The 23,682-nt window shown below is 42.7% G+C and overlaps 4 protein-coding genes across 9 annotated transcripts in view; all 4 read right to left on the bottom strand.

Annotated features, from left to right (window-relative positions):
• LOC139628288 (uncharacterized) overlaps nucleotides 1-4,694 on the bottom strand; it is a 6,781-nt gene extending 2,087 nt beyond the window's left edge. Inside the window, exons 1-8 of one of the 2 annotated variants that reach the window (XM_071489851.1) lie at nucleotides 4,566-4,694; nucleotides 3,707-3,812; nucleotides 2,792-2,905; nucleotides 1,228-2,521; nucleotides 1,008-1,146; nucleotides 839-919; nucleotides 569-631; nucleotides 130-192 (exon numbers count right to left, since the gene is read on the bottom strand). In XM_071489851.1, the coding sequence (XP_071345952.1) occupies nucleotides 130-192; nucleotides 569-631; nucleotides 839-919; nucleotides 1,008-1,146; nucleotides 1,228-2,298 (1,417 nt within the window). In that variant the 5' untranslated portion in view covers nucleotides 2,299-2,521; nucleotides 2,792-2,905; nucleotides 3,707-3,812; nucleotides 4,566-4,694. Of the gene's footprint in view, nucleotides 1-129; nucleotides 193-568; nucleotides 632-838; nucleotides 920-1,007; nucleotides 1,147-1,227; nucleotides 2,729-2,791; nucleotides 2,906-3,706; nucleotides 3,813-4,565 lie in introns of those variants that run through there. The other variant, XM_071489852.1, reaches the window with a different exon arrangement.
• znf395a (zinc finger protein 395a) overlaps nucleotides 1-10,377 on the bottom strand; it is a 21,543-nt gene extending 11,166 nt beyond the window's left edge. The window contains exon 1 of one of the 3 annotated variants that reach the window (XM_071489859.1): nucleotides 10,222-10,377. In XM_071489859.1, the coding sequence (XP_071345960.1) occupies nucleotides 10,222-10,276 (55 nt within the window). In that variant the 5' untranslated portion in view covers nucleotides 10,277-10,377. Of the gene's footprint in view, nucleotides 1-10,196 lie in introns of all 3 variants that reach the window. The other 2 variants (XM_071489861.1, XM_071489862.1) reach the window with 2 other exon arrangements.
• Nucleotides 10,378-11,503: 1,126 nt separating this feature from the next.
• On the bottom strand, nucleotides 11,504-16,864 carry LOC139628292 (uncharacterized). 2 transcript variants are annotated; one of them, XM_071489866.1, is made up of 9 exons: nucleotides 16,753-16,854; nucleotides 15,582-15,638; nucleotides 14,155-14,284; nucleotides 13,781-13,841; nucleotides 13,619-13,688; nucleotides 13,170-13,247; nucleotides 12,765-12,827; nucleotides 12,523-12,594; nucleotides 11,504-12,258 (listed from the first exon to the last, which is right to left on the bottom strand). In XM_071489866.1, exons 3-9 carry the CDS (start codon nucleotides 14,277-14,279, stop codon nucleotides 11,975-11,977), a joined length of 753 nt encoding a protein of 250 aa, XP_071345967.1. In that variant the 5' UTR covers nucleotides 14,280-14,284; nucleotides 15,582-15,638; nucleotides 16,753-16,854; the 3' UTR covers nucleotides 11,504-11,974. The 2 variants fall into 2 exon arrangements, with proteins under 2 accessions (XP_071345967.1, XP_071345968.1); XM_071489867.1 differs by lacking the exons at nucleotides 12,523-12,594; nucleotides 12,765-12,827 and having other exon boundaries at nucleotides 16,753-16,864.
• A 590-nt stretch (nucleotides 16,865-17,454) lies between these two features.
• On the bottom strand, nucleotides 17,455-23,012 carry LOC139628291 (membrane progestin receptor beta-like). Of its 2 annotated transcripts, none has more exons than XM_071489865.1 (6): nucleotides 22,700-23,012; nucleotides 21,614-21,912; nucleotides 21,416-21,528; nucleotides 20,350-20,506; nucleotides 20,050-20,265; nucleotides 17,455-19,762 (listed from the first exon to the last, which is right to left on the bottom strand). In XM_071489865.1, exons 2-6 carry the CDS (start codon nucleotides 21,896-21,898, stop codon nucleotides 19,451-19,453), a joined length of 1,083 nt encoding a protein of 360 aa, XP_071345966.1. In that variant the 5' UTR covers nucleotides 21,899-21,912; nucleotides 22,700-23,012; the 3' UTR covers nucleotides 17,455-19,450. The 2 variants fall into 2 exon arrangements, with proteins under 2 accessions (XP_071345966.1, XP_071345965.1); XM_071489864.1 differs by lacking the exon at nucleotides 22,700-23,012 and adding an exon at nucleotides 22,541-22,687.
• Nucleotides 23,013-23,682: the final 670 nt, after the last annotated feature.

Here is a 23,682-nt window from a genome sequence, read left to right on the forward strand (position 1 = left end):
TGTTCATAAAATTAAAGCAAACAATTGACATTTATACAACTGAAACCATTTCATGAAATGAAATTAAACTAATGTGTGGGCCAACATATTCCATAGGTGGTTAAATATTGCATGAAAGGTGTGAAATACCTGTTTTAGGGTCATCACTGTCAGACTCATCAGGCTGCCGTCTTTTCTTAGATCTTGAGGATTCTGTTAGAATAAGAAATGATGAGTGCATTGTAACCAACGGCCCAGGGCCTATTAAAGGTTATGCAGTACAAGGTATAAGAGAGTGGCTCTTCTGTAAGAACAGAGTGGATGTAGGATCCTAATCTATCACTGATGTGATATGTTAAAGACAAACTAAATTTAGGGACTGCTGTAAATCTGTGTTTGGACCCAAAACATGACTGTTATTGAAGGTCTCATCTCATTTCTCTTCCTCTTTACGAAAATAAAGAGGGGGCAAATTTTCCTGCTCTTCACTGAGCAGGAAAATTCTGCAAATTGTGTTTTAATTCCATTATTTTTGTAAAGACAGGTTACTAACAAAGAGCTCAGAGTGAATATATATTGTGTGAAATACCTGGTTTAGGGTCATCAATGTCAGACTCAACAGGTTGTTGTCCTTTGTTAGACCCTGAAGGTCCTGTTATAATGAATGAGTACATTAATACATGAAAGTGACAGCTACAGCAACACACCTCACTATCTGAATGAAAGTTAAAATAATAAGTCAGTTATTATCTGTCTAATTTGTCAATATTTGTAAAAACAAGGAAACTGGCATATGGATGATCTTTACGTGCACTCACTATTGGTGTTGGAAGGTAAAAACAACTGACATGTACCCCACCTGATGACTGAGAGCAGAGAGATGAGTCCCTCTCTCCTTCCGTCTCTGAGAGGTCCCTGTCCATAGCTTCTGGGACGTCCTCTGGACATGGATAACAAAGCTTAATATGATGTAAACAGATATTTACTCTTAAATAAACCAAACTTACTTAAGTGTAAGTTGTCTTTACCATTGGCATCAATTTGGATTTGGTCCAGGCTCATTCCCTGGAAGTCTGATAGCCGTCCTTGTTCGAGGGCAAGCAGCACTTTGCTGACTTTGGCTAACTCCAATGTTCCTTCAGGCAGTCTGTAGTACTGTCTATGGACCTGGATGTTGTGACCAAGAAAATTTACCAGTGTGTCCATCTCATTATCTCTCAGGTTGAGGACTGTGGACAGTGATGATACCTGCTTTCTCAGTTTGGTTGAGGAGTTGAGAGTTTCAGGATGCTTGGCCCCACATTGCCTTGCAAGCTGTCTGATGGCATCTGATCCCCTCAAATGAGTCTCTGCTTCAGGTCTGGCGAAGAAAAAGGGACTGTCATCAGGCACACCACAGGTCCGCCGATGTGCAACCAAGGTCTCCATTGAGGACATCATGTCTGGTGTAAGAAGGATGGGAACTTTCCTGTTTCTTTTCCCCCTTATTTCAATGCGCTGAAAATGTTTTTGCTCTAACTCAGACAGTCCTAGTGCAACATCTGAATGGACTCCTGAAGTGTCTCTTAGGGTAAATGCACTGAGCGGCATCTTTGAAACTTCACCCTCTCTTCTGCGATTAAACAAGATCACCTCACAGAGAGTCACGTTGGCCAGCTTAGACAAGTTCTTCTTATTTGGAAGATTCTCCAGCTTGCCCTTGTATTCCTCCCTGCACTTGTCAAGGTGCATGTGCATTTTTTTCACATCTTCTGTGAAAGGAAGGAGCTGAGGAGTGTTCCATTTCCCCTCTTTTAGAGTCTGTAGGGCACGTGATGACACACACACATCCCACTTTTTCTCATCAAGATTCCGGGTTGTCTTCACGTTCTTGAGAAATTCCTCATTATCAGACTCGGCCATCTGTGCTACACCTTCAAGAATATCTGCAATCTTCTTAAGTGCATGGCCCAGCTTCAGAGCCAAGGATGGAGTTTTGTAGAGGTTTTTTTCTTCATCAAAACCAGCAACACCCTTAACTGCTTCAACCACAAAGTTGAAGTTGGAAGGTACATAGAAATCCTCAATTTGTTTCAGTCTGCCAGCTTTCTGTGACAGTTCAATTAATCGTCCTATTTCTCGCATCTTCTGTCTTATGTACTCATGTTTGGTCTTGTCATGTCCATGCTTAGCATACAAATGTTCTCCAAGTCTCAAAATGCTTTTCTCCTGTTTGATAATGTTTGTGACTTCATCTTGGTGCATAGCATTCGCCAGCTCCCAAACCTTTCTTTTAACAGATAGGACAGCACAGACAGGAGTTATTTTTGCTGTCTTCATCTGGATAGGTTCTGGACCGTCTCCCTCTCCTGCAAGTCTTCTGTGATGTCTTGTGTTTCACCAGTGGAACTTCGCTCATAAGACCATCAGGTTTCTCTGAAGTGCTTTCATGTACTGAGTCTTTTGATGGAACATATTCAAAACTACAGCTTTCAGTGCAGCTTAAAGAAGCTTCTGATCCATCAGACACCCTGGAGATCTGTTCGAGGTATGCTTTGGTAATCTGAAAATGGCATATACAAGAAGCTTATAGCTAAATTATCTGCAGGAAACATTAACTATATGTGGAAATGTTAAGTTGCCTATGAGACACCTTTAAAACCTGGGTAACTGAACACTGTCAGAGTTGTGTTAAGAGCTACAAGTTTAATAGAGAGCCACAGAGCTTACTTCTACTGACTATTTTATTTACAGAAGGATTAATCTGAAATTAGTGTGAACTTTGTTTCCTCTTATAAGAGTAAAGGGTCCTGATTTCAGAGTGCAAACTTACAATTATGGTGTCAAATCTTCTCAGCTGTGGTACATCTGGGTCATCACCAACATCGGAAAGTGAGCTAGCAGGCATGCATGTACCTGCGCAGCTGTCACAATCTGGGCTTGACTCCTGTGGTAAAAAACACAAGCACATTTGTGACGTCAGGACCAATTTTCTACACTGCCACTGTTTTAAAAGCAGCCTGGGCCTATGAGGTGGTGTAAAGAACTCTGTGGTGAATGTACAGTTGGGACCAATGTTTGGTAGTTTTTCTGTGTGTGTTGGATTGATGACTTAGCTAAAATCTTAAAGTGATAGTTGTGATTATGTGATGTGCGGTTCTGTGAGGTAGTCGTGGATAGTCAGTGTGTTACAAGCAGTAGATTCAGATCACCGTGCTGCCAGTTTAGTAAAGCAGCAGAAGCACTGGGACAGAAGCAGAGTGATCAACTGCTGTGTTCAGGGTCAGCAGGAAAAATGTGTTTTAGACACTTTTAAAAGACCAAACCTGTGCCTCCTCACACATCTTTTCTTAATCAAAAATTAAAACTTAATGTATAAGAAGCAGCAAATCATAGTCTATGTATGGTTTATGTAGTTTTGCAATACAGTAACACAAGTAAGGTTTGGCTATGCTTTTCCAGATTTATTTGATGATCTAAATAATTACCTAAACAGACAAATGAAATAAATAATCCTATAAAACAGTTTATTCAGTACATAAGGTAAAATTTAACATAAATCTATTTCCATCAAAATATCTACAATTTCCTTTTATCCAGAGAGCTAAGATTTGGGCATTCCATATTCCAGCTATTCACATAATCTCCAGTGTTTCACTAAAATCATATTAGAATATTGCAGTTTGAATATTGTATCATAACTGAAAATTGTGCTGTCAAATAACGACAGTGGCCCCAGCAACATTACCTGTGTTTGGGATTTTATGCATTCCATGTGCCTGGATAAGGATTTACTATGATGCTTCCTCAGGTGATCCAGGCGTGCCCTGAACCCAGTGAGCTGCTCACTGCATCTGCAGGAGGTTAAACATAAAGGTTCATCTACTTGATGTAACATCGGACCCGGAAATACAACATTAAAAAAATCTGATGAAAATATTTATAATTTTAGGAGTTACTTAACAGTTAACTTAGTTATAGGTTAGCCAATAAAACTTTATTATTTCTACATCATATGGAGATAAAAGAAATCAAATCCATGCTTAAACTGAGAAAAGAAAAAATTAACAAACTCAAACTTTCCAGAAGCTCTTACATGACCTTCAAATGGCAAAGGGAAGACTAATTAGCTCATTCTTTATTAAGATGTTCTCACTCATTTAGCTGTGTAAAGCCTCCGGGCCTGTAGCTGAATCAAGACCTTAAACTTCGCTGTAAGTTCATGAACATGTGAGGAGGCCGCAGTCAGGAGCACCGTAGCGGGTTCAGATGCTCTCACACCTGAATATCAGACTAGCTACCTGCCTTCAGACTGAACCTGAGGCAGGTACACAGTAAACACCGAGACAAACGACAGCCCGTTGCAAAAAACACAGTGAAACGACAGCTCAAAGTCGTAGTTTGCTAAAAATAATATCGTTCAACAGCCGCCAGTGACAAGCTAGGTAGCGTTAGCATCCGCGACCCGTGCGATGCTAATAACAGCATTAAATCAGTAAAAAGTGGCGGAGAAGGAGGCTGCAAACACGATAAAACACGATAAAACACGATAAAACTCAAGCCTCCGAACATTAACGCTCATTAAAGCTTTAGTTTGATGTACTCACTCAGTTTCCATCAAGTTTTCCTTCCGCGGCCATGACTCCTCTCGTCGCCGTCCGTCGCCGTCTTGTTTCCCCCTCACACCCGCAGCGGCTCGACAAGGTCCGTCACAGGGGGGGGATGGGCGAGGTAGCGCTGGGGACCGCCAAAGTCAGGAGAGGTGTGTTCCTCCCTCACCTGCTGCCACTGACCGAGGGAGGGGCCCCTAACGTCACAGGGGGGGGGGCGAGGTAGCGCTGGGGACCGCCAAAGTCAGGAGAGGTGTGTTCCTCCCTCATCTCCTCACCTGCTGCCACTGACCGAGGGAGGGGCCCCTAACGTCACAGGGGGGGGGGGCGAGGTAGCGCTGGGGACCGCCAAAGTCAGGAGAGGTGTGTTCCGCCCTCACCTGCTGCCACTGACCGAGGGAGGGGCCCCTAACATCACAGGGTGGGGGGGGGGCGAGGTAGCGCTGGGGACCGCCAAAGTCAGGAGAGGTGTGTTCCTCCACGGTTCCTCCCTCACCTCCTCACCTGCTCAGGTCAGTGCAGCGAGTTTATTGCACTGCGGAAACTGTTTTACTAAAATAAAAGACATACGAAAGTAAAATATTTTATAAATATGGGTTTTTATTCAATTCTAAATGCTTAATTCATGTTAATTATCATGCATATTATTTATAAATAAACAAGCATGCCTGTGGTGACATGGATTTAACAGGTGTTTGACTGTATGACTGGAACATTATTATTTATTTATTTATCTAACTAATAAAGATTACTAACTGAGTTCAAAGTGGAAGCCTCTACCTGAAGCTGCAGGTAGCAGCGCATTTCCCTCCTGTTCCTGGTTGAGCTGTTCCAAGTTTCTGTGGATGAAAACCCAACATTTCCTGTTTGTGCTCCTTCACATTAAAAGTATTGCATCGGCAAATGTGCATGATGCTTTTATTGTGAAGAAGACAATAGGAAATGTAATATGTTTGTCACAAAGTTAGCAGAGATTATTAGTGGTGCATTTCTTCAATAAAAACAGGTCCAATTAACCAGATATGGACTTAATACGTTGTTTGTTCTGCAGATCAGTTTGAATCAAGATCTGTTTGATTATTTTGAAAACCTATTTTCTGGTTGCTCAATATAAACCTCAGAAGGAAGATCAGCAGGCTAGATCCATTTGCTTCACAGTTGGAAAAAACCAAGTCATTCGCACCCCCCACCCATTCTCTTCTCTTATCAGGCATAATGAGACACTTTAAATCTAAATCTAGGTCTAAATGACTGTTAAAGCTCCTGTTGTAAATCAGAGCTGCACAATGCAAGTGCATAACACTAAATTTCTCTAACACAACATATACACAGCCATTTCAAATATGTTTCATCAGTTTTCCTCAGCCGTTCAATTTTGATGGAGTGAATAAGGTGTAGCATTGACATCTCAGTACCACTTTCATACCAGCTTCCTGCAAACATTAGCAAAGTTAGCATTACAACCACAGTTTGCGGACAAAGGCTAACTACGCTAAATTATAACAGCTAACTGCCACTTAAACAACAGTGTACTGTCAGATGATAAGCTAGCTAGCTAGCTAGCTAGTTGGTACATGCATATTTAATAAAACTCAAGTTTCTAGAACACCTAATACAATAGTAACTCTGTTGTTTTTTAAAACCAGGAACCAGTTTAGACTAAGCCTATTTGCAACAATCACCTAATTTTATCCAGATCCAGCCTCTATAAATTATAGACCTGGGGCCTCATATTAAACAAAGCCTTGTGTTGAAGTATGCATGAACCTTGTATTTGGTTTATTTCACATACTACTGTATTTATGTCCACCATGCACTATTTTCAATATACATGTTGAAACCAGTTATGCATCAGGCGAAAGGTCAGGCTATCCAAATCTTTTCCAACTTGATACATTAGTTTATCGATGGACATAAATGACTCGCACAGACTAACAGGCTTGTTGGAAAGTATTCTCTAGTTTAACAGGAAAAACAGTAAGTCTCTAGCTTAAACCATTGAGGAGTAAGGATACTCTATGTATATCACATACATGATATTTCGGGATGTATGTGTTCCCATGGGCTTGAGAAGAGTTGATTTTAAATTAATTTAACTTAGAAATTCATTGTTTAACACCCACCGCACACCCTGCCAGCTTGTAGCCTTTTCCTGATATTGGTTATCATAAGTGAATCACTGCTTGAATCAGTACACCTTGCAACTAAATTAGTCAGTCAATTTGTGCATCACATATTTGCACATTGTGTTGTGTCGTGGATCAGTCTGATTACATTGGGCTGGCTATAAATTGTGCTTTAATGTAGGCCGGGTTAACATCATTGTCCCATACTGCTGGTGTGGCATGGCTGAGGGACGACTGGCATTGTCCTGACTGGTCTGCCAGTCCCCTCTGGACTTCCTCTTTGTACAGTATATCACAATATAAATAGTTAAGCATCCTCCAGATATGTTTTAAACTCTGTAAAAATAGTCTGCTATGATAAATATTTTGTTGAAGATGGTTTTCCCACATGAAAAGTAAAAAAAATAAATAAAAGGATTGTGCTATAAGTTCATCTACTCTGATTTTCTCATTTTAAAAAATCTCTATCAGGCCTTGGCCCCGCCCACATCAAAGAGACTCAGCCACATGTTTGAGCCTCAGTCAGACCCAGACTCAAGAGTTTTTGAGGAGTTTAATGTGCACTGAAATCAGCGGCTAGAAGACATATCAGAACGGTAAGCATAGGTAATTGGTTATGTTGTTTGTTAGCTTGCAGCTGGCAGTGGCTGACTTAGTGTTAGTGGCTGTGCTAATGCTAACTCTAGCTCTCTGTACTGACAAGGATACATGCTGAAGGAGCAGTGCGTATCAAGATTGTCAGTGTTAGAGCAGACTCAGATGACGAGTCTGTTGAGACCAGAATCAGAGACTAGCAGACACATCAGAATGGTTAGCATAGGTAGCATCTTTTATTTGTTTGTTAGCAGTGGCTGACATAGTGTTTGCGGTTGTGCTAATGCTAACTCTGGCTCTCTGTACTGACAAGGTTTAAGGTGTATTTAGCCCCCGTCCCCACAAGTTGACAGGATTGGTTCCTTAGGTTCTATGACGTGGAAGTAAGCTGTCTGAATCTGTTTTTATGAGACTGTCATTGGTTCACTGCAGTTCAAGGTTGAAACACTCAGTCATGGTGTTTCACCCATCATATGTCTAGTATCATATAAAAATATCATATGAACATGTTAACAAGGTGAAACACTTGTTTTAATTGGACAGTCTTTAAATATTTGTTGAGTTAAAACATTTCCTCACATCAAACAGTCCCTTTGGATTCCAGACTGACAATGAAAATTTACCAAGAATTGACTGCAAACAGAATACACAAACTAAAATATATAACTGACTTCAAATATCTCTGAGGAAAATTTGTGATATAGGAATATAGAAATAAAATTTATTTTACCTGACCTTACCTTTGTTCAGCTTTGCTGTTCTTGTTCTGCTGTATGTCTTCAGTAACAGTATGTAAGTTCAAGAGAAACAAAAAACTCAAGTCAAATTTCAGGTCACTGCAGGTCTTTCTTGTCTGTTGTGGTGCGACTGGAGTACATGACTTGTACAGCCATACATAAGGATGTTCTCTATTGTGCATTGGTAGCGGTTTGGGATGTCCGATGCACTTCAGGGTCCTCAGATAAAGAAAGGTGCTACCAGGCCTTCTTGACCAAGTGTGAGGTATTCAGGCTCCATGTCATGTTTTATCCTATTAGACATTTTTGTTAAATTCTGTCCTAATCCAATCAATTCCAAATTATGGCCAAAAATATTTTTTGTGAGGTCACAGTGACCTTGACCTTTGAGCACAAAGATTTAATGAGTTCATCCGTTGGTCCAAGTGGACATTCATACCAACTTTGAAGGTGTTAGGTGTTCCTGATATATTGTGTTCATGAGAATGTGACTGACCTTTTGAATATACTATCATTATTGTCATCATTTCATCATTATCATACAATCATACTCTGCATTTATGTTCAATTTGATCATCAGTATTCTTGAGCTATGGCCACAAACGTGTTTTATGAAGTTACAATAACCTTTGACCACCTAATACTGATCAGTTCATCTTTGAGTGCAAATGAATGTTTGTGCCAAATGTAGTGAAATTCCCTCTGTGTGTTCCTGAAATATTGAATTCACAAGAATGAGAGAGACAGACAAGCTGAAAATATAATGCCCGCGGCCATGGCAACCAGCTAGCCAAGTATTACAAAATATGATTAGGGTTACGGTTGTTTTCATAGAACATTATCATGGCACAGTGAAGATGACCTTTGACCTTTTGGATATAAAATGTCATCACTTTATCATTTCATCCTATTGGACATTTGTGTTAAATTTTATCATAATTAGCACATGCATTCTTGAGTTATGGCCAAAATTGTGTTTTATAAGGTCACAGTGATCTTTGACCTTTGACCACCAAAATCTGATCCCTTCATCCTTGAATCCAAGCGAATATTTGTGCTGTAATGTAGTGAAATTCCTTTTGAGCGTTCCTGATATATCACATTCACAAGAATGAGAGTTCACCATGACCTTGAACTTTGACCTTTGACCGCCAAAACCTAATCAGTTAATGTTTAAGTCCAAGTGAATCTTTAATCTTTAAAAAATCCCTCAAGACAGTCTTAAGATATCACATTCAATAGGACAAAAATGTGGTCTGTGAGATCACAGTGACCTTGACCTTTGACCTTTGACCACCAAAATCTAAATCAGTTAATCTATCAGTCCGAGTTGTAAATTGTAAGGGATTCCTTTGAGGAGTTCCTGAGATATTGTATTTACAAGGTCGACTAGTTTTATTATTACATGAATATAATTTTTTTTTATTTATTATTTTTTCATAAGTATTAATTTACATTTTGTATACTTCTGGTGACCACAATTTATATTATCTATTTTTTTTTCAAAAATAAAAAAGCTTTGAAAGAAGTTATAGTGATTGAAAGGGTTCCCCTGTTGATTTTAGACATAGTCATTTGATAAAATTAAAGTTTGATCACATATTTCTTCATGAAATATGAATTTTACTGATATACACACTTTTACACACTCTCAGGAAAATGTCCCCACGGGTGCAAATTTACACACTGCAATACCATCAGTGGCCTCCGGGGGTCAAGTCCGACACACACCATGTCTTGAAAATTGACTTCGTGGGGTCCATTTTTTTTTTTCAAAAAAACTGCACCAGGCATATCAGGAGGCTGTTTTCTATTGGTTGCAATGCTCGTGCCTGTGGGGACCGAGATTTGGTCCCCACGGGTAAAACTGGTCCCCACGGGGTGAGTGATATGTCAGGTCAGGGTCCTCACCAGGATAGAAAAACAAACACACATACACACACACACACACACACACACACACACACACACACACACACACACACACATACACACACACACACATATACATACACACACACACACACACACACACACACACACACACACTCCTGCAGTAACCCCACAGTACAAGGCTACTGTGTGTGTCCCTGCTTCTTTCACTTCAGTTATTTATGGTGTTTGCACAGTTCACAGTAACCAATCAGAGCGCGCACAGTGCTGCGGCTCACCTGCGGCTCACCTGCGGCTACAAACCTGTTGGGTGATGCAGGACCATGAAGAGCCACCGTGTCTTCATCATCATCATCATCACCTGTGTGGCGTCAGTGTGTGTGGTTGTGCTGTGGGTGCAGTAGCAGCGATAACAAAGAGCGGCTGTGGGCGGAGGCCGGCCCCTCTCTCGTTACATAACCCGCTCCAACTCGGCCTCTCTCCTCCCGCCCCTCTCTGTCCCGCTCTGCGTGCGTGCGTGAGTGTGCATGTGCAGATCCGCACGTAGCGCGCACGCACACACACGCAGCCGCTTCACTCAGGCGCTACGTGCTGATGCTGCTCAACAGATCACTCCGCCCTGTGTTTTTGTTACCGTCACCAGAAACACAATGTTTATAAACAACAAACAAACAAACAATAAGAGCCCAGGTGTTTTTTTATGTTTTCAGACTGCAGGGATATATGTGACGTCACGGGGGGGTGTGGCTCAGCTCTCAGTCTTCAAGTAGATTCAGTTCAGGGGGGCAGAGGTCAAGTGACCGGTTCCTGAATACAGGCTGTGTGCATTTCTCTGTGGACTGAGGCTTTGATCCTTTCACAGTATTAATATAGAACCTAGACCTGCTTTATAATCACAAACACATGGACATCTGCCTTCAGACTGTGGAGCTTTAAATGCTGCAACTAACAATTTGTTTTATTACTGATTAATCTGCTGATTATTTCTCACATAATCTTTTTGTCTATAAAATTTGCTTTTTTTGTAAAATTATTGCAAACAGTTAAGAAAATAGATGCAAATTTATATTAATTTTCCCTCAACAAACTGTAAAAAGACTAAACAGCGTCTCTGTGGGATCTTCAGCCACGTGCAGCAGCTCAGGGATTCAGCCTGTGTGTGTCTCGGCTGCCGTCGTCTGGAAACAGCAGCAAACACTGGACTGTCTGACCAGGCAGCTGTCGATGTGGCGAACGTGCCTGCTGACAAGCCGTTCCCCGCATTTCGAAATGCTCAAAATGTTCTACTGAACTCTGACTCAGTTAATCACAGCAGGATGTTACCAACACACACACACACAGTTACATTCAGACGTCATTGACTCATGACTCAGGAGCTCTGACTCTGACTCATTATGAATTTCTAAATGCTGGACGTTTTATTTTGAAGTTTCAGACTGTACATCCTTCCTCTGCGTCGATCGATCTGAACTCAGCTTAAACAGTTTGTTAACTGAACTTGAAAAAAAAAAAAAGTTCAGTGAAGATAAGTGTGTGTGTGTGTGTGTGTGTGTGTGTGTGTGTGTGGGGGGGGGGGGGGGGGGGGGGGGGGGCAAGTCATTTTTATTATCAGCAAAAACTTCATTTAATCTCTCAGCAGTTCATTCGTTCATCTCATCATTTCAAGCTTTGACTCAAGTTCTGAAAATGAAAACTAAACTAAAATATACACATTAAAGATGAGATGATTCCACTCAACGCCCGCATCATGTGTCACAGTGCATCCACCAATCACAGGCCTGCAGACGTCGGAGGAGCGGGACGGCGTGGAGAAAGGAAACAGACGGCGAGGAACCACGTCCTCAGAGCGCGAGGCGTCACTGATGAGGATGTGGATCAGACGCTGTGGCCTCCTAAAGACAGGATGTCTCGTCCTCTGCAGCTAAGTGCAATAATAACTAAATGATTCTTCATGTTAATTTACAAATTAACTGGAATCAACATTTTAAAGTATTTTTTTCTCATTTCTGTCTTTTATCCTTTAGCTGCCGTCCCCCTGTCCTTCACCTTTCGTCCATCATCCCTCCATCTCTGCCTTCCTGTCAGGCAGTGGAGGCGAAGACTCCTCCTCCTCTACCTGCACCACCTCAGGTGTATGGACAGGGGGCGTGGTCTTTCTCTCCTTTCTGCTGACTTGAGCATAAACTGAATTCCTGCTTCTGTCACTTGAATCCACCGCCACCACCGCGCTGTGGTCTCTGCCTCGGTCCTCCTGCCCTGGCTCCTGATTGGCCGGTGGCGATGATGGTGCGATGGTGTGGTAGATGTGGTCGGAGTCAGGAGGGGTGGAGCTGTTCACCTCTGCACACAGAGAGACACAGTTTAAAGAAACCTTGTTCTGGTCCAAAGGCCCCGATCTATCCATGTCCTCTTTCTTCCTTCTGTCCTTTATTTCTTTTTCCTTGTTTGCTTTTATCACTCCTTTCTGTTCTTTCCTTTTCCTCACTTTTATTCTTCCTGTTCCCTTTTTTCTTGCCTCTCTCTTATTCCCTCCTTTCTCTTCTTTCTGTCTGAGTCATCACTCTCTCTCTTTGTTTCTCGTGATTTCTACAAACACATCATCACCTTGTTTCTGCGACGCCCTCAGGTGGCTCCTCCACAGCAGGACCTCCACAGAGCTCTCCAGAGGATTTGACTCTGCACACACACGCACGCACGCGCGCACACACACACACACACACACACACACACACACACACACACACACACAGAGCAGTGGGAGCTATGCATCATGGGAAATGTAGTGATGAGGTTTCTAATTAGCTTCAGCAACAATTAAAAATAGAAAGTAGAGTTTCTCAGCCTACCAGCTGCAGCATTAGAGTCTCCTCTTGTCTGCATCACTGCTGCACTGCCATTGGTCCGAACATCTGAGCACACACACACACACACACACACACTTGTACTTCTATCTTTGTGAGGACACTCATTGACATAATGCATTCCCTAGCCCCTTACCCTAACCTTAACCATCACAACTGAGAGCCTAACCCTAACCCTGACCCTGACCTTAACCTAAACCTGATTCTAACCATAACTCTAAAACCAAGTCTTAACCCTCAACATGTGATTTGAAGGTGTCTCAAAAAGTGAGGACCGGCCAAAATGTCCTCACTTTCCCAAAATGTCCTCACTCTGTTAGTAAAATACTTTTTTTGGTCCTTACTATGTAGCAAGTACAAGTACACACACACCTCGGTGATCAGACAGACCTTGGTTATTCTGTGGCGCCCCCAAGTGGCTCCTCCAGGGAGTGAACGGGACTGAGTTTTCTTCATGAGGACTAAACTCTGAACACACACACACAGAAAGAGAGAGAGAGAAAGAGAGACAGAAAATGCATTAAAAAAAACTTAAGAATTCAATAATGTGTTTCTAAAATGATTTCTTTTTTTTTAAGAATCAGCCTCGTGTGTCGTTTCATTCATCGGCTCTAAACAGCAGGAAGTGAGACACTGAGTTTTCCTGAACATCAGTTTGTTTCACAGGTTTCGAGTTTTTGTTTTTATTTCAGGGCAGACGACGTCTATGAAAACTGGTTTTTCACTTTCAGATTTCAGACGAGGTATCTGTGCAGTTGTTCCTCTGCTTTCATTCATACTTTTTGTCTTCATGTGCTCATGGTGGGGAACTGTACGCTGCCGCTCGTGAGCTCACTCACCTTTTTCATCCGTCTGGATCTCACGGATCATTGGATTCTCTCGTGCCCCCCCGCTTTCCTCCAGTTTCACCTTCCAGTGAACATGACATTAATCATTCACTCTCAAAGGTTTGAGGTTTGTTTTAAAACAGACAAAAAGCTCAGAGGTCAAAGGTCTCTTACCACTCTGATGAGAGCTGAGGGATTTTTGTCCGTCTCAGAATCTCCCAGCTCAAACGAACGTCTAGAAAGAAAAACAAAGACCAATGGGGTTTAACTTTAACGACAACACAGCAGCAGCAGAACGTGACAGGTTCTAGTTTAAATTAACCTCTGAGACCCGAGTGCAGAACCAAGCCTCACAAATATATCAGAAAAACAGGAGAAAATAATGCAGTTGTTAGGGACTATTTTCAGCAGTGGATTAATCCATATTTGGAGCTGTGCTCCATGGTTCAGAGAAACCAAACGCATCAGCATTTGGAGGACTGGTTTTTGCTCTGCACATGATTTTTGTCAACAGAAAATCAGCAGATTTAATGTTTAAGCTGCAGAACCTGCTGCAGTCGCTGCAGAGAGCTGTGAGGAAGATGGAGAGGAGGAGGAGGACGATGAAGAGGCCGACGACTCCTGATGACGAGAGGAACCACGACCCGGTGACCTCGGCTCCGACTGCGGCCATGATCCCTGAGGGAGACGGGAGTCAAAGGAAACAGGTGTGAAGGAGGAGGTGAGACGACCTCTGTGCAGGAATGTGGGACAACTCAAATTTACTGAAGGTACGACCGACTTCCTGCTCTGACACACCTGAGGCCTGCAGGTTTCAGGTAACTAATTCATGTCTGAGGAATGTCTGGGCTGAGGTTTTACTCTCTGAACTGTTTGCACAAAATATATACCTGACAAGGTGTGTGTGTGTGTGTATGTGTGTGTGTGTGTGAAGAACAAGGCAATTAAAAGTGTTTTACTTGAAACATAAACAGCATAAAAACAGGATGTAGAAGAAACACAGAGGCATAAACAGCAGGATGAAAATAAAGTAAAATAGAAGATTAAAATGAGATGAAACAGAATAAGATAATAAACATGAATAAATAATTTCATAAGTTTGATTTAATAAAATGCAGCAGCAAACAGAAAAGTCTGATCTCTGATTTAAACAAACTGAGCTGGAGCAGAGCTGTTCAGACCAGTCCCAGACCACCTGAGACGTCTGGTCTCTGGGGACGGTAAGGAGACCGTGCACAGTGTGTCCTGTGACCACAGGTCGCTCCTGCTGTTTTAAAGACGTGCACCACTTTATATAAAGATTATAGTCTTTAAAAACCAGAGCCGGAGCACCGTCACTCTTCAGACCTGATCCTCCTGCAGAGCAGCTGTACTGACGTTCAGCTGGACACACAAACACCCACAGGGATGAAAATGTGCTGCAGGCTGTTTGGTTTTAGTTTCTGTCAACATGCAAATCCAGACTGAAGATCTTTGATGGAGTGAAGCCCGGAGGACCTTTACAACACTCACTCAGAGACTTGATTTGCATTTTTATTGATTGACACTGAAACCTAATGTTGGCTGAATGAGCTTTGGTTTGTGATCATCAACATGATTAATGATGGCGGAAAGTCAAAGGTCCATCGGTAATCTTAACCTCATCCCAAAATACGAAGGTCACGTCCTGTGAAAACGTTCCTGGACTGTTCCACTGGTGTGTAAACATCACTGACTAAACACGAGGCTGTGTTTACTTTTAACACCATCGAAGAAGAGAAAATGTTTGTAGAGGTCATGAGTCATTAAAAACTGAAGAAAAGGTCTGAACAGAGTTAGATCCTGTTTCCAAAAGCATCACCGAGCTGTTGTTTAGATGTTTGCCTGTTGTTCAGTTTTTTATTTGTTCTTTAGTTTTTAATTTGTTGTTTAGATGTTTACATGTTGTTCAGTTTTTTACGTTGTTTCGATGTTTAGCTGGTGTTTAGCTGTTCACCTTGTTCTTTCAGCTCAGTGAGAATAGAGGCAGCACCTTCAGCATCCTGACCGACACCTGTCAGACAAACACGACACCATCAGCACAAATGATTCATATTCATTCATAAAAAATAAAAAGAGTTAGGCTACCTGCATCCCCCTGTTTCCAGCCTTTATGCTAAGCTAAGATAAGCTAATCATCTGCCCTGTTTACCATATACAGACATGAACTCACTTCAGTGGCACAGTTCAGATCAGACTCATTAAGACTAGAGTGTTTCAGCATTTTGTCTGAATGATTTTTTTTGTTGACCAAGTCGTCGTGTTAATAAAGTGATGGAGGAGTTTTGAAATATGATGTTTGACATGTGAAACGACCACAGAACCATAAATTAACTGTCACGTCTGAAAACCACGTCTCAGTTCATCATATGTGAAATTTATGTTTTTACACATAACATCTTAAATGACACAATTACATTTCATTCATCTTCAAATATCACATTTAATTCTTCTGTAGGCTCTGCAGAGGAGCACACACTGAGTAACAACACCATCAACATTTATATCATCACTCAAACATAAAGTACCAAAAGTAAAAGAATTATTATGCAGAATATGCTGATGATTATAATTATTGATCCATTCATGTGTTGATCACTTTAACAGAGCTAATATGTACAGCTTTGCATCAATGATACATCACTACATCATTAGCTGATTGTATTTTGTGTCAATAATCTGAAATCTGAAGTAACAGGTGACCACAGTTATTAAATGTAGTCAGGCAGATTATTCTAAATGTGCTGCAGTAGAAGTTTAAAGTTACTTCCAACACCTGCGTAGCACACGAGTAACATCTCACAGGAGCACACGGGAAATGAAACTCGGTATCAAGCCATGCACATTACAAAAATGTCTTAATATGAATATTTTTGTTTATATCAAAATATGTTTCCAACCAAATGTCTCCAGCAGAATTTCTAATATTGTTATGTTATTTTACGAAAATAATCCCATACAAAAGTCTTATATGTCTTTATATTTTTACATTTGCAGAACAGAACAGTCCTGACTGGTGAAGTCTGCTGTGAACATCTAACTGACAACTGAATAAATATATTAATGCCCACTGCTGTTACCGACTGATCCACTAGTTATTTAGTAGAAGGAAAGTGTGCAGCTCGTACCTGTGTGCAGACAGCTGTGAGGTCAGGTTCAGATACTGAGTGTGGGGAGTTGTTCCTGCTGCAGGTTTACTTATTGACAGCCTGAACAAACACTGAGCTGCTCCACTGTTTGAGCTGCTTAAAGACACACACACACTGTTTATGCACCACACACACACACACACACACACACACACACACACACACACTGATGGACGACTGCTGAAGAGACAGGACAGAGACATCATCCTCTCGTCCTCTGTCTTAACTCAATCAAAACTCATGGATCCTGTTTTTTCCTGTTTTCCTGTTTTTTAAGCAGGAAATGACTTTTGCTACCTCACTAGCTCGCTTGCTAACCGAGGTTGCTCATGCTAATTCACCAGAGAGTTGTGAAGTGGGCGGGGCCACTGGTTCAGGAAGTGGTTCATATTCTAAACAGTTTTAATTATTTTCTATTTTTCTCATTCTGTCAGTTTAATGAACAGGTCAAAATACTACAATACCCATGAGCCTCAGCTGCTGTTGCCTAGAAGCCAGTGAGACGTGTGAATCAGTGCAGTCGAAGTGATTTAAGCAGCAGTTTATATTTTCATCGGTTTTTAGCTTCTGTAACAATTTGAAGCACTGTGATGAAATGTTTTGTTGCTGAAATGCACCATGGGAGTCGTAGTCGACAGCTGCCTCAGAGTTTGAATGTCCACAGGTTTGCACAGTGACCCTCTGTAGTGACAGTTGTACCAGCAGAGTTTAATATTGATCCAAACAGCATCACGAAGAAGGGTTACAGGAGACCATCCTCCTGTAACAAGCGAGGTCACAGGTCGTCTGTCAGCAGGTTATCACGACCCATAGTTAGGTTTTGTTGCTAGGCGACATCTAGTGGTCGTAATAACGATGACAGGAGCAAAGGGAAAAGTGCGGTGACGTAGTTTATAGAGCGACAATGTTGTTTTCATTATCCATGACAGTTCGTTGTTATTATTGTAACCATGACAACAGAGATCATCTCATGTTGAGGAAGTACTTATTTTAACCCAAATCACCATCTTTTCCTAAACCTAACCAAGCCACGACCGCCATGATAGTAACCATGGTGACAAAGGCAGGTATGCCACTCTTGGTGCAGTTTGCATGCCATCAGGGCGCTGTTTCACTGCTATTGGTCGTATCAGAGGGTCGATGGTTGTTCCGGTTGAAACCCATTTACATTTATTTATATATATATATTTAATCACATTCAGTCTTGTATTTTCTTTTATTTAATCGCAGACACTCTGTATTTATCTCCTGGTGTTTTACTGCTTGCATTTTTAGTTTATAGTCATTTACAAAGGACTTTGAACTACACTAACTTTAAGTCCCATAAAACTGACTAATAAAATCTTCGTTGCATATTAATGACCTTGTGATCTTCCCTCTAACGCTACCATCAGGACAGACTTGACATGTTTAGCCCCTCTGCAGGTCATCAGTATTTTCTTTGTCCTGTCAAATGAAGACTTGAATAAACTACAGAGGGAGTGCTGATGGTTTTCTGTGGCAGTTCCTCTGAGTGCAGGCAGCTGCGACTGATAAACTGATTCAAGCCCAGATCAAGCTGAAAGTGGAACATTATCTGCAGCTCCACCCAAAACACTCCAACTGACACTTGCTGCTTGACTGGCCGAGCGAAGCTTGTGGAGAACTGTGAGAGAGTGAGATAACAACATCCACTGTGCAGTTTGAACAATAATATCAATTTAGCTGCATTTCCCCCAGTTGATCTCTGAATTACGTTGTGTCGACAATTTCAGTTTCCTGTGCAGATGTTTGTTGATCTCTGCTGCTGCGATTTCTGCCTCCACCCAAACACAGGATTGTTTTCAACAGTTTCACCTTATCAAACCATATAAAAAGTAAACTTAATCCTGAGGGAATAATGTTTGACTTATTTCTGACGTCTTATAGACTGAGCACCAATCAGTGACTAAAGAAAATAACTGTTGGTTGCAGCTGTGCAGTTCTCAACAACAAACAGTGACAGAGTCCCTCTACAGGAGTGGGACCACAGTGGAGGATGGAGGCCCTGATATGTTTGATGCTGTAATTCAGTGGTGCTACTTTCTAACAAATTTAATCAGATTTTGTAGGATATGGAGAAACCTGCAGGTTTTGGGCACTGAAGGGTCTCGAGCCACAGTGTTAGTCCAAACTCGGTCTAATGTTTCCATCTCCTCACTTGTTCTAAAGGCTGGATGATGCTCATTGATTGTTGTTGCAAATCATTTACCTTAAAGTGGATCAACTGTGTGTTTTTAATTTGTATTTCAAGACTGTGACCCCCACCCCCTCTGTGACACCCTCTTTCTCTTTTGGTCTTTGTCCTGCTACAGACCAGATTCTGTCATTTCACCCTAAATAATGAATTTCCACAAATGTTTCCAAAAACTGTTTTATCCTCTTTTGAAACAGCAGAATAACATGAACATTGTTATTCTAGTTTATATTTCCTCACACAAAAAAAAGGTACACAAAAAAAAAACAGAAACCAGAAAAACCAGAAGATCAGTGCAGGAACATTATGATAATCCTCTGCCCTGAAGACAAATACACACTCACAATGTATGAAACATTCATGTTTGCCCAGAAACGTCTCCTTAATCCAAAATAAATCCCTCAGGAGTTTGTGTGCATGAGGTCACACCTTCCTCTTCTTCTTCTTCCACTTCTTCTTCTTCTATGTCTGCTCTTTCATCAGCTGAGCCTGAGCTCTCCTCCTCGTGGCGAGCGCCGTCATCATACAGCAGAGCGTCAGGCAGGGGAAGGAGGTGCAGGCCAGCAGGAGGCGCTCCTCTCCGAACTCCCTGACCAGCGCCGGCCGCCGCCACAGGAAGTCCCGGAACAGTGCTTCCTGCTGGGCGAGCGTGCAGAGAGACAGCACGACATGGAAGAGTTGATGGCCATGGCCCACGATGTCGTAGCGGCCAGGTGAGAAGCGCTCGGGTACGGGGCAGCAGAAGAAGAAGGCTGACAGCAGAAACAGCACCACCTGGTGGAGAAGTGGTTGAAGTCAGTTACAGACAACTCAGCTTGTTCACATCAACCTAAACCTGCAGCTACTGATTTGGGCTTTTTCTCTCCAGTTTTTTTTTTCAGTAGAAACAAGAATGATGAGTCATGTGTTGTAGTGTCTGTGTCACCTGATGAGTCTCAGTCCAGTGCTCCCTCTCTTTTAGCTCAGTGTTTGGTCTCCACAAGCTCTCTCTCTAAATGCTCCACTGTGTTCAGCAGCTGCTCTCTGAGTCTGCCTGACTGATAGTAACTGAGAGACATCACCTGCAGGAAGTGCAGAGGCAGTGCAGAGCTGCTCATCCAGCTGTAGGTGGCGAGACGATGGGCGACGGGGCTGATGTCCAGCAGGTAGGCCACACCCATTGGGACCACCTGGCAGAGCTTCCTGTGCAGTGGGTACGGTCGGCGGAAATGAAGCTTTGCATAGCAGCAGATGGCGCAGGAAAACCAGGCGAGGAGGGCGGCGGCCGGGAGGAAGATCTGCAAAAACCGGAATCATCAGCACATCTGAACCCATCGTGTAAGTTAGTGAGGATGGATGTGAGACATCCTGCAACAACAGACCTGTCCCAGCATGCTTTGTGTCCAGGTGGCATCTGAGCTGTACAGGCACAGAGCCAGAGCACAGCCATACTGGTAGACGGCCACACCCACGTAGTCCAGGAGGAAGAGGGAGTAGTGCGCCTGCTCCGAGTGGGACTGCAACAGGTGAGCTGCAGCGCTGCAACATGAAACTCTAAATGAGTTAAAGCTGCATTAATCAACAACTGCATGTATCAAATGACTCGGCAGCTCTATGGAGCTTTTCAGCCTCTTTTAGTTCCTAGTTTTGGTTTTGTCAGGTTTCTCTGGTTTAGTCTGAGATTTTTCATCAAGCGACACTCCGATGAAGCCTCTGTCCTCTACCTGCTGAGCAGCAAACAGCAGACAGACTCAGTCAGAGCTACTGGTGAAGATAGAGGAGGATTTAGTGGCTAAAGATCTCAGGAGCTGGTGGAGACCAAAAACTGAGCTAAAAGAGAGGGAATATTGTGTAACTGCTGGACATAGAAGTGAAACAAAGCATACAAATGTCTTTACAAACTACTACTATTACTCTACAAGTGGAATAATGATTATCAATGCAAAACACAGCAGCCACCAGTTTGGTTAAAGATCTAAGCTCTGTCCCAGTTCAAGAGCCTTTTCCTTCAGAGGATGCAGTCTACGAAGATGTTGCCCTTGGTAACCATCGTAGTTGCCTAGCAACCTTGACAACACGCAACTTTTTTTCACAGAAACTTGAGGTTTTAAGGTCCCTTGTTTTTAACAGTTGTATTGTTAACTGTTGAACTGAAACACAATACTGTCTGTGTTCTTTGCTTTCATTCACCGATGTGCAGTGAATCTTGGGATAGGCTTGGACCACGAAGGATACAGATGTTGGATCCTTCGTTGCCAAAGAAAAGAAGGATACATTTGAAATGGGACGGCCAGGTCACACTGGTTTGATGCAGTCAGTCTTCAATGGCAGCCTCTGAAGGACACAGCCCCTGCTGTAGAATTACCCATGACCTCTGCTCCAGAGCCGGACCCTGTTTTCTTTTCGCTAGACTAAACATTAAGACTTGAAGATTCCTTGCTGACTCACCTGCAGCTCAGGTACATGACAGCAGAGAAGACGTAGAGAACCAGAGGCAGCGAGGATGCGTCTACAGAAAACCCCTGACCTTCAGGACCCTGTAGCCGAAAACCAAGGATCCCCTGAGGAAGTCAGAGGTCAAAGAGGTCAGATAAATGGGGGCAAAAACCAGGGGTCCGAACAAACTGGACTGGACTGTAACAGTACCCCTCCCTGCAGGATGGTGAAGGCCATGAACCTCATCACCACGCAGACGGCGGCCAGCAGGTGGCTCCACACGTTCACGGTCTCATTGTGGATCTGGAAGAGACTGAGGACGTAAGAACGCCACGACAGGCCCACGGGGCGGTACTCCGACAGGATGAACCGCTCCCGGAACAGAGGGGGGACGTCCACGTCCCGGACCGTCGGGGGGAGGGAGGGGAGGAGGCGGTCCACCAGGGGGAGGAAAGTAAGGCACAGTGAGGGAGGGGCGAACGACACCCGAGGCATGATGGGAGAGGATCCTGATAAACAAGTAAAAGGAATGATGAGTTAGACAGGTGCGAGTTGGGTTTGACGGGTAGGTGGTCTAACAGGTGAGGGGGGGGTTAGACAGGTCCACAGGTGGCTGCAAAGCCTGGTAGAGGTCACACAGGTGTTGGCTCTGCAGGTGGAAAGGTTGTTTGACCCAGATACATGTGTGGTTCGATCAGGTGGTCAGGTTGCTGTGAAGCGTTCTGGTTCTTACACAGGTGAGTTCATTTTTCTGAATTTTGGTTTTTTCATCTGTGAAAACAAAAGGCAATTTTTTTTCTTTCTTCCCAGAAAAAAAAGAAAATCACTTGCCTTTCAGGGCATCGTGGTAAATTTCATTTCCAGATGATATTCTGATAATTTGTTGAACAAAACGCAGGTGAACAGACAATAATCATCAAACACCAGCAGGAACAAAATGGTACGACAATGAAAGTCTCAGCATAATCACACAAACTGTATCTCCGCAGCCGTGTGTGTGTTAAACACGGCATCAAACACACAAGCCAACCTTTAAGAGAAAAAGAGACAAGAATATTTCAGACCAAATACAAACTCACATGCAAAAGGTTAGAGGTCAGAGGTCACAGCACCCAACAGACGACAGAGGAAACAAACCTGAGTTTTTTCAGGACGTCAGCACCGAGTCGCTACACTGCAGGAGGCCTTTTCTATTCTGTTCTATTCTGTTCTGTTCTGTTCTGTTTGTTCTGTTCTGTTCTGTTCTATCTGAAGCTGGTGTCTCTGGTTTATCAGCGTTGTTGTTCTGTCACTGACCTGTTTGCTGCTCAGTCCTGCTGCAGACCAGCCACTGTCACATGCATGGTGACACACACACACACACACACACACACACACGTCTAATCTCCATAATGTGCTCTTGTTTTCAGCTAATTCGAGCTGATTTCAGTCTGAATGAGTTTTTCTCTGTGGAGGATTTCAGACGTCACAAGACTCAACACACACTCACACACATTCACACACTAACACACACACTAACACACACACTCACACACTCACACACACTCACACACACTCACACACTAACACACACACTAACACACACACTCACACACACTCACACACACTCACACACTAACACACACACTAACACACACACTCACACACACTCACACACACTAACACACACTAACACACACACTCACACACACTAACACACATTCACACACACTAACACACACTCACACACATTCACACACTAACACACACACTAACACACACACTCACACACTAACACACACTCACACACATTCACACACTAACACACACACTAACACACACACTCACACACTCACACACACTCACACACACTCACACACTAACACACACACTAACACACACACTCACACACACTCACACACACTAACACACACTAACACACACACTAACACACATTCACACACACTAACACACACACTCACACACACTCACACACACTAACACACACACTCACACACACTAACACACATTCACACACACTAACACACACACTCACACACATTAACACACACACTAACACACACACTAACACACACTCACACACACTAACACACACTCACACACACTAACACACACATTCACACACACTAACACACACTCACACACACGCTAACACACACTCACACACACATTCACACACACTAACACACACTCACACACACACTAACACACACTAACACACACACTCACACACACTAACACACATTCACACACACTAACACACACACTCACACACACTC

The sequence above is a fragment of the Trachinotus anak genome, unplaced genomic scaffold (genome assembly GCF_046630095.1).
Source record: "Trachinotus anak isolate AG129_WGS33_773 ecotype Australia unplaced genomic scaffold, CSIRO_AGI_Tana_v1 ptg000011l, whole genome shotgun sequence".
In the NCBI taxonomy this organism is placed as follows: Eukaryota; Metazoa; Chordata; class Actinopteri; order Carangiformes; family Carangidae; genus Trachinotus; species Trachinotus anak.

Excerpts from the sequence above, each read along its gene's own strand:
- LOC139628292 (XM_071489866.1), bottom strand. The coding sequence starts at position 14,279 with ATGGCCGCAGTCGGAGCCGAGGTCACCGGGTCGTGGTTCCTCTCGTCA. Across the intron at positions 13,842-14,154 it reads CTCTGCAGCGACTGCAGCAG|ACGTTCGTTTGAGCTGGGAG; the intron begins GTTCTGCAGCTT and ends TTTTCTTTCTAG. Across the intron at positions 12,595-12,764 it reads AGACTCTAATGCTGCAGCTG|AGTCAAATCCTCTGGAGAGC; the intron begins GTAGGCTGAGAA and ends GTGTGTGTGCAG.
- LOC139628291 (XM_071489865.1), bottom strand. The coding sequence starts at position 21,898 with ATGCCTCGGGTGTCGTTCGCCCCTCCCTCACTGTGCCTTACTTTCCTC. Across the intron at positions 20,507-21,415 it reads GTCATGTACCTGAGCTGCAG|CGCTGCAGCTCACCTGTTGC; the intron begins GTGAGTCAGCAA and ends TTCATGTTGCAG. Across the intron at positions 19,763-20,049 it reads TGCCTCTGCACTTCCTGCAG|GTGGTGCTGTTTCTGCTGTC; the intron begins GTGATGTCTCTC and ends CTTCTCCACCAG.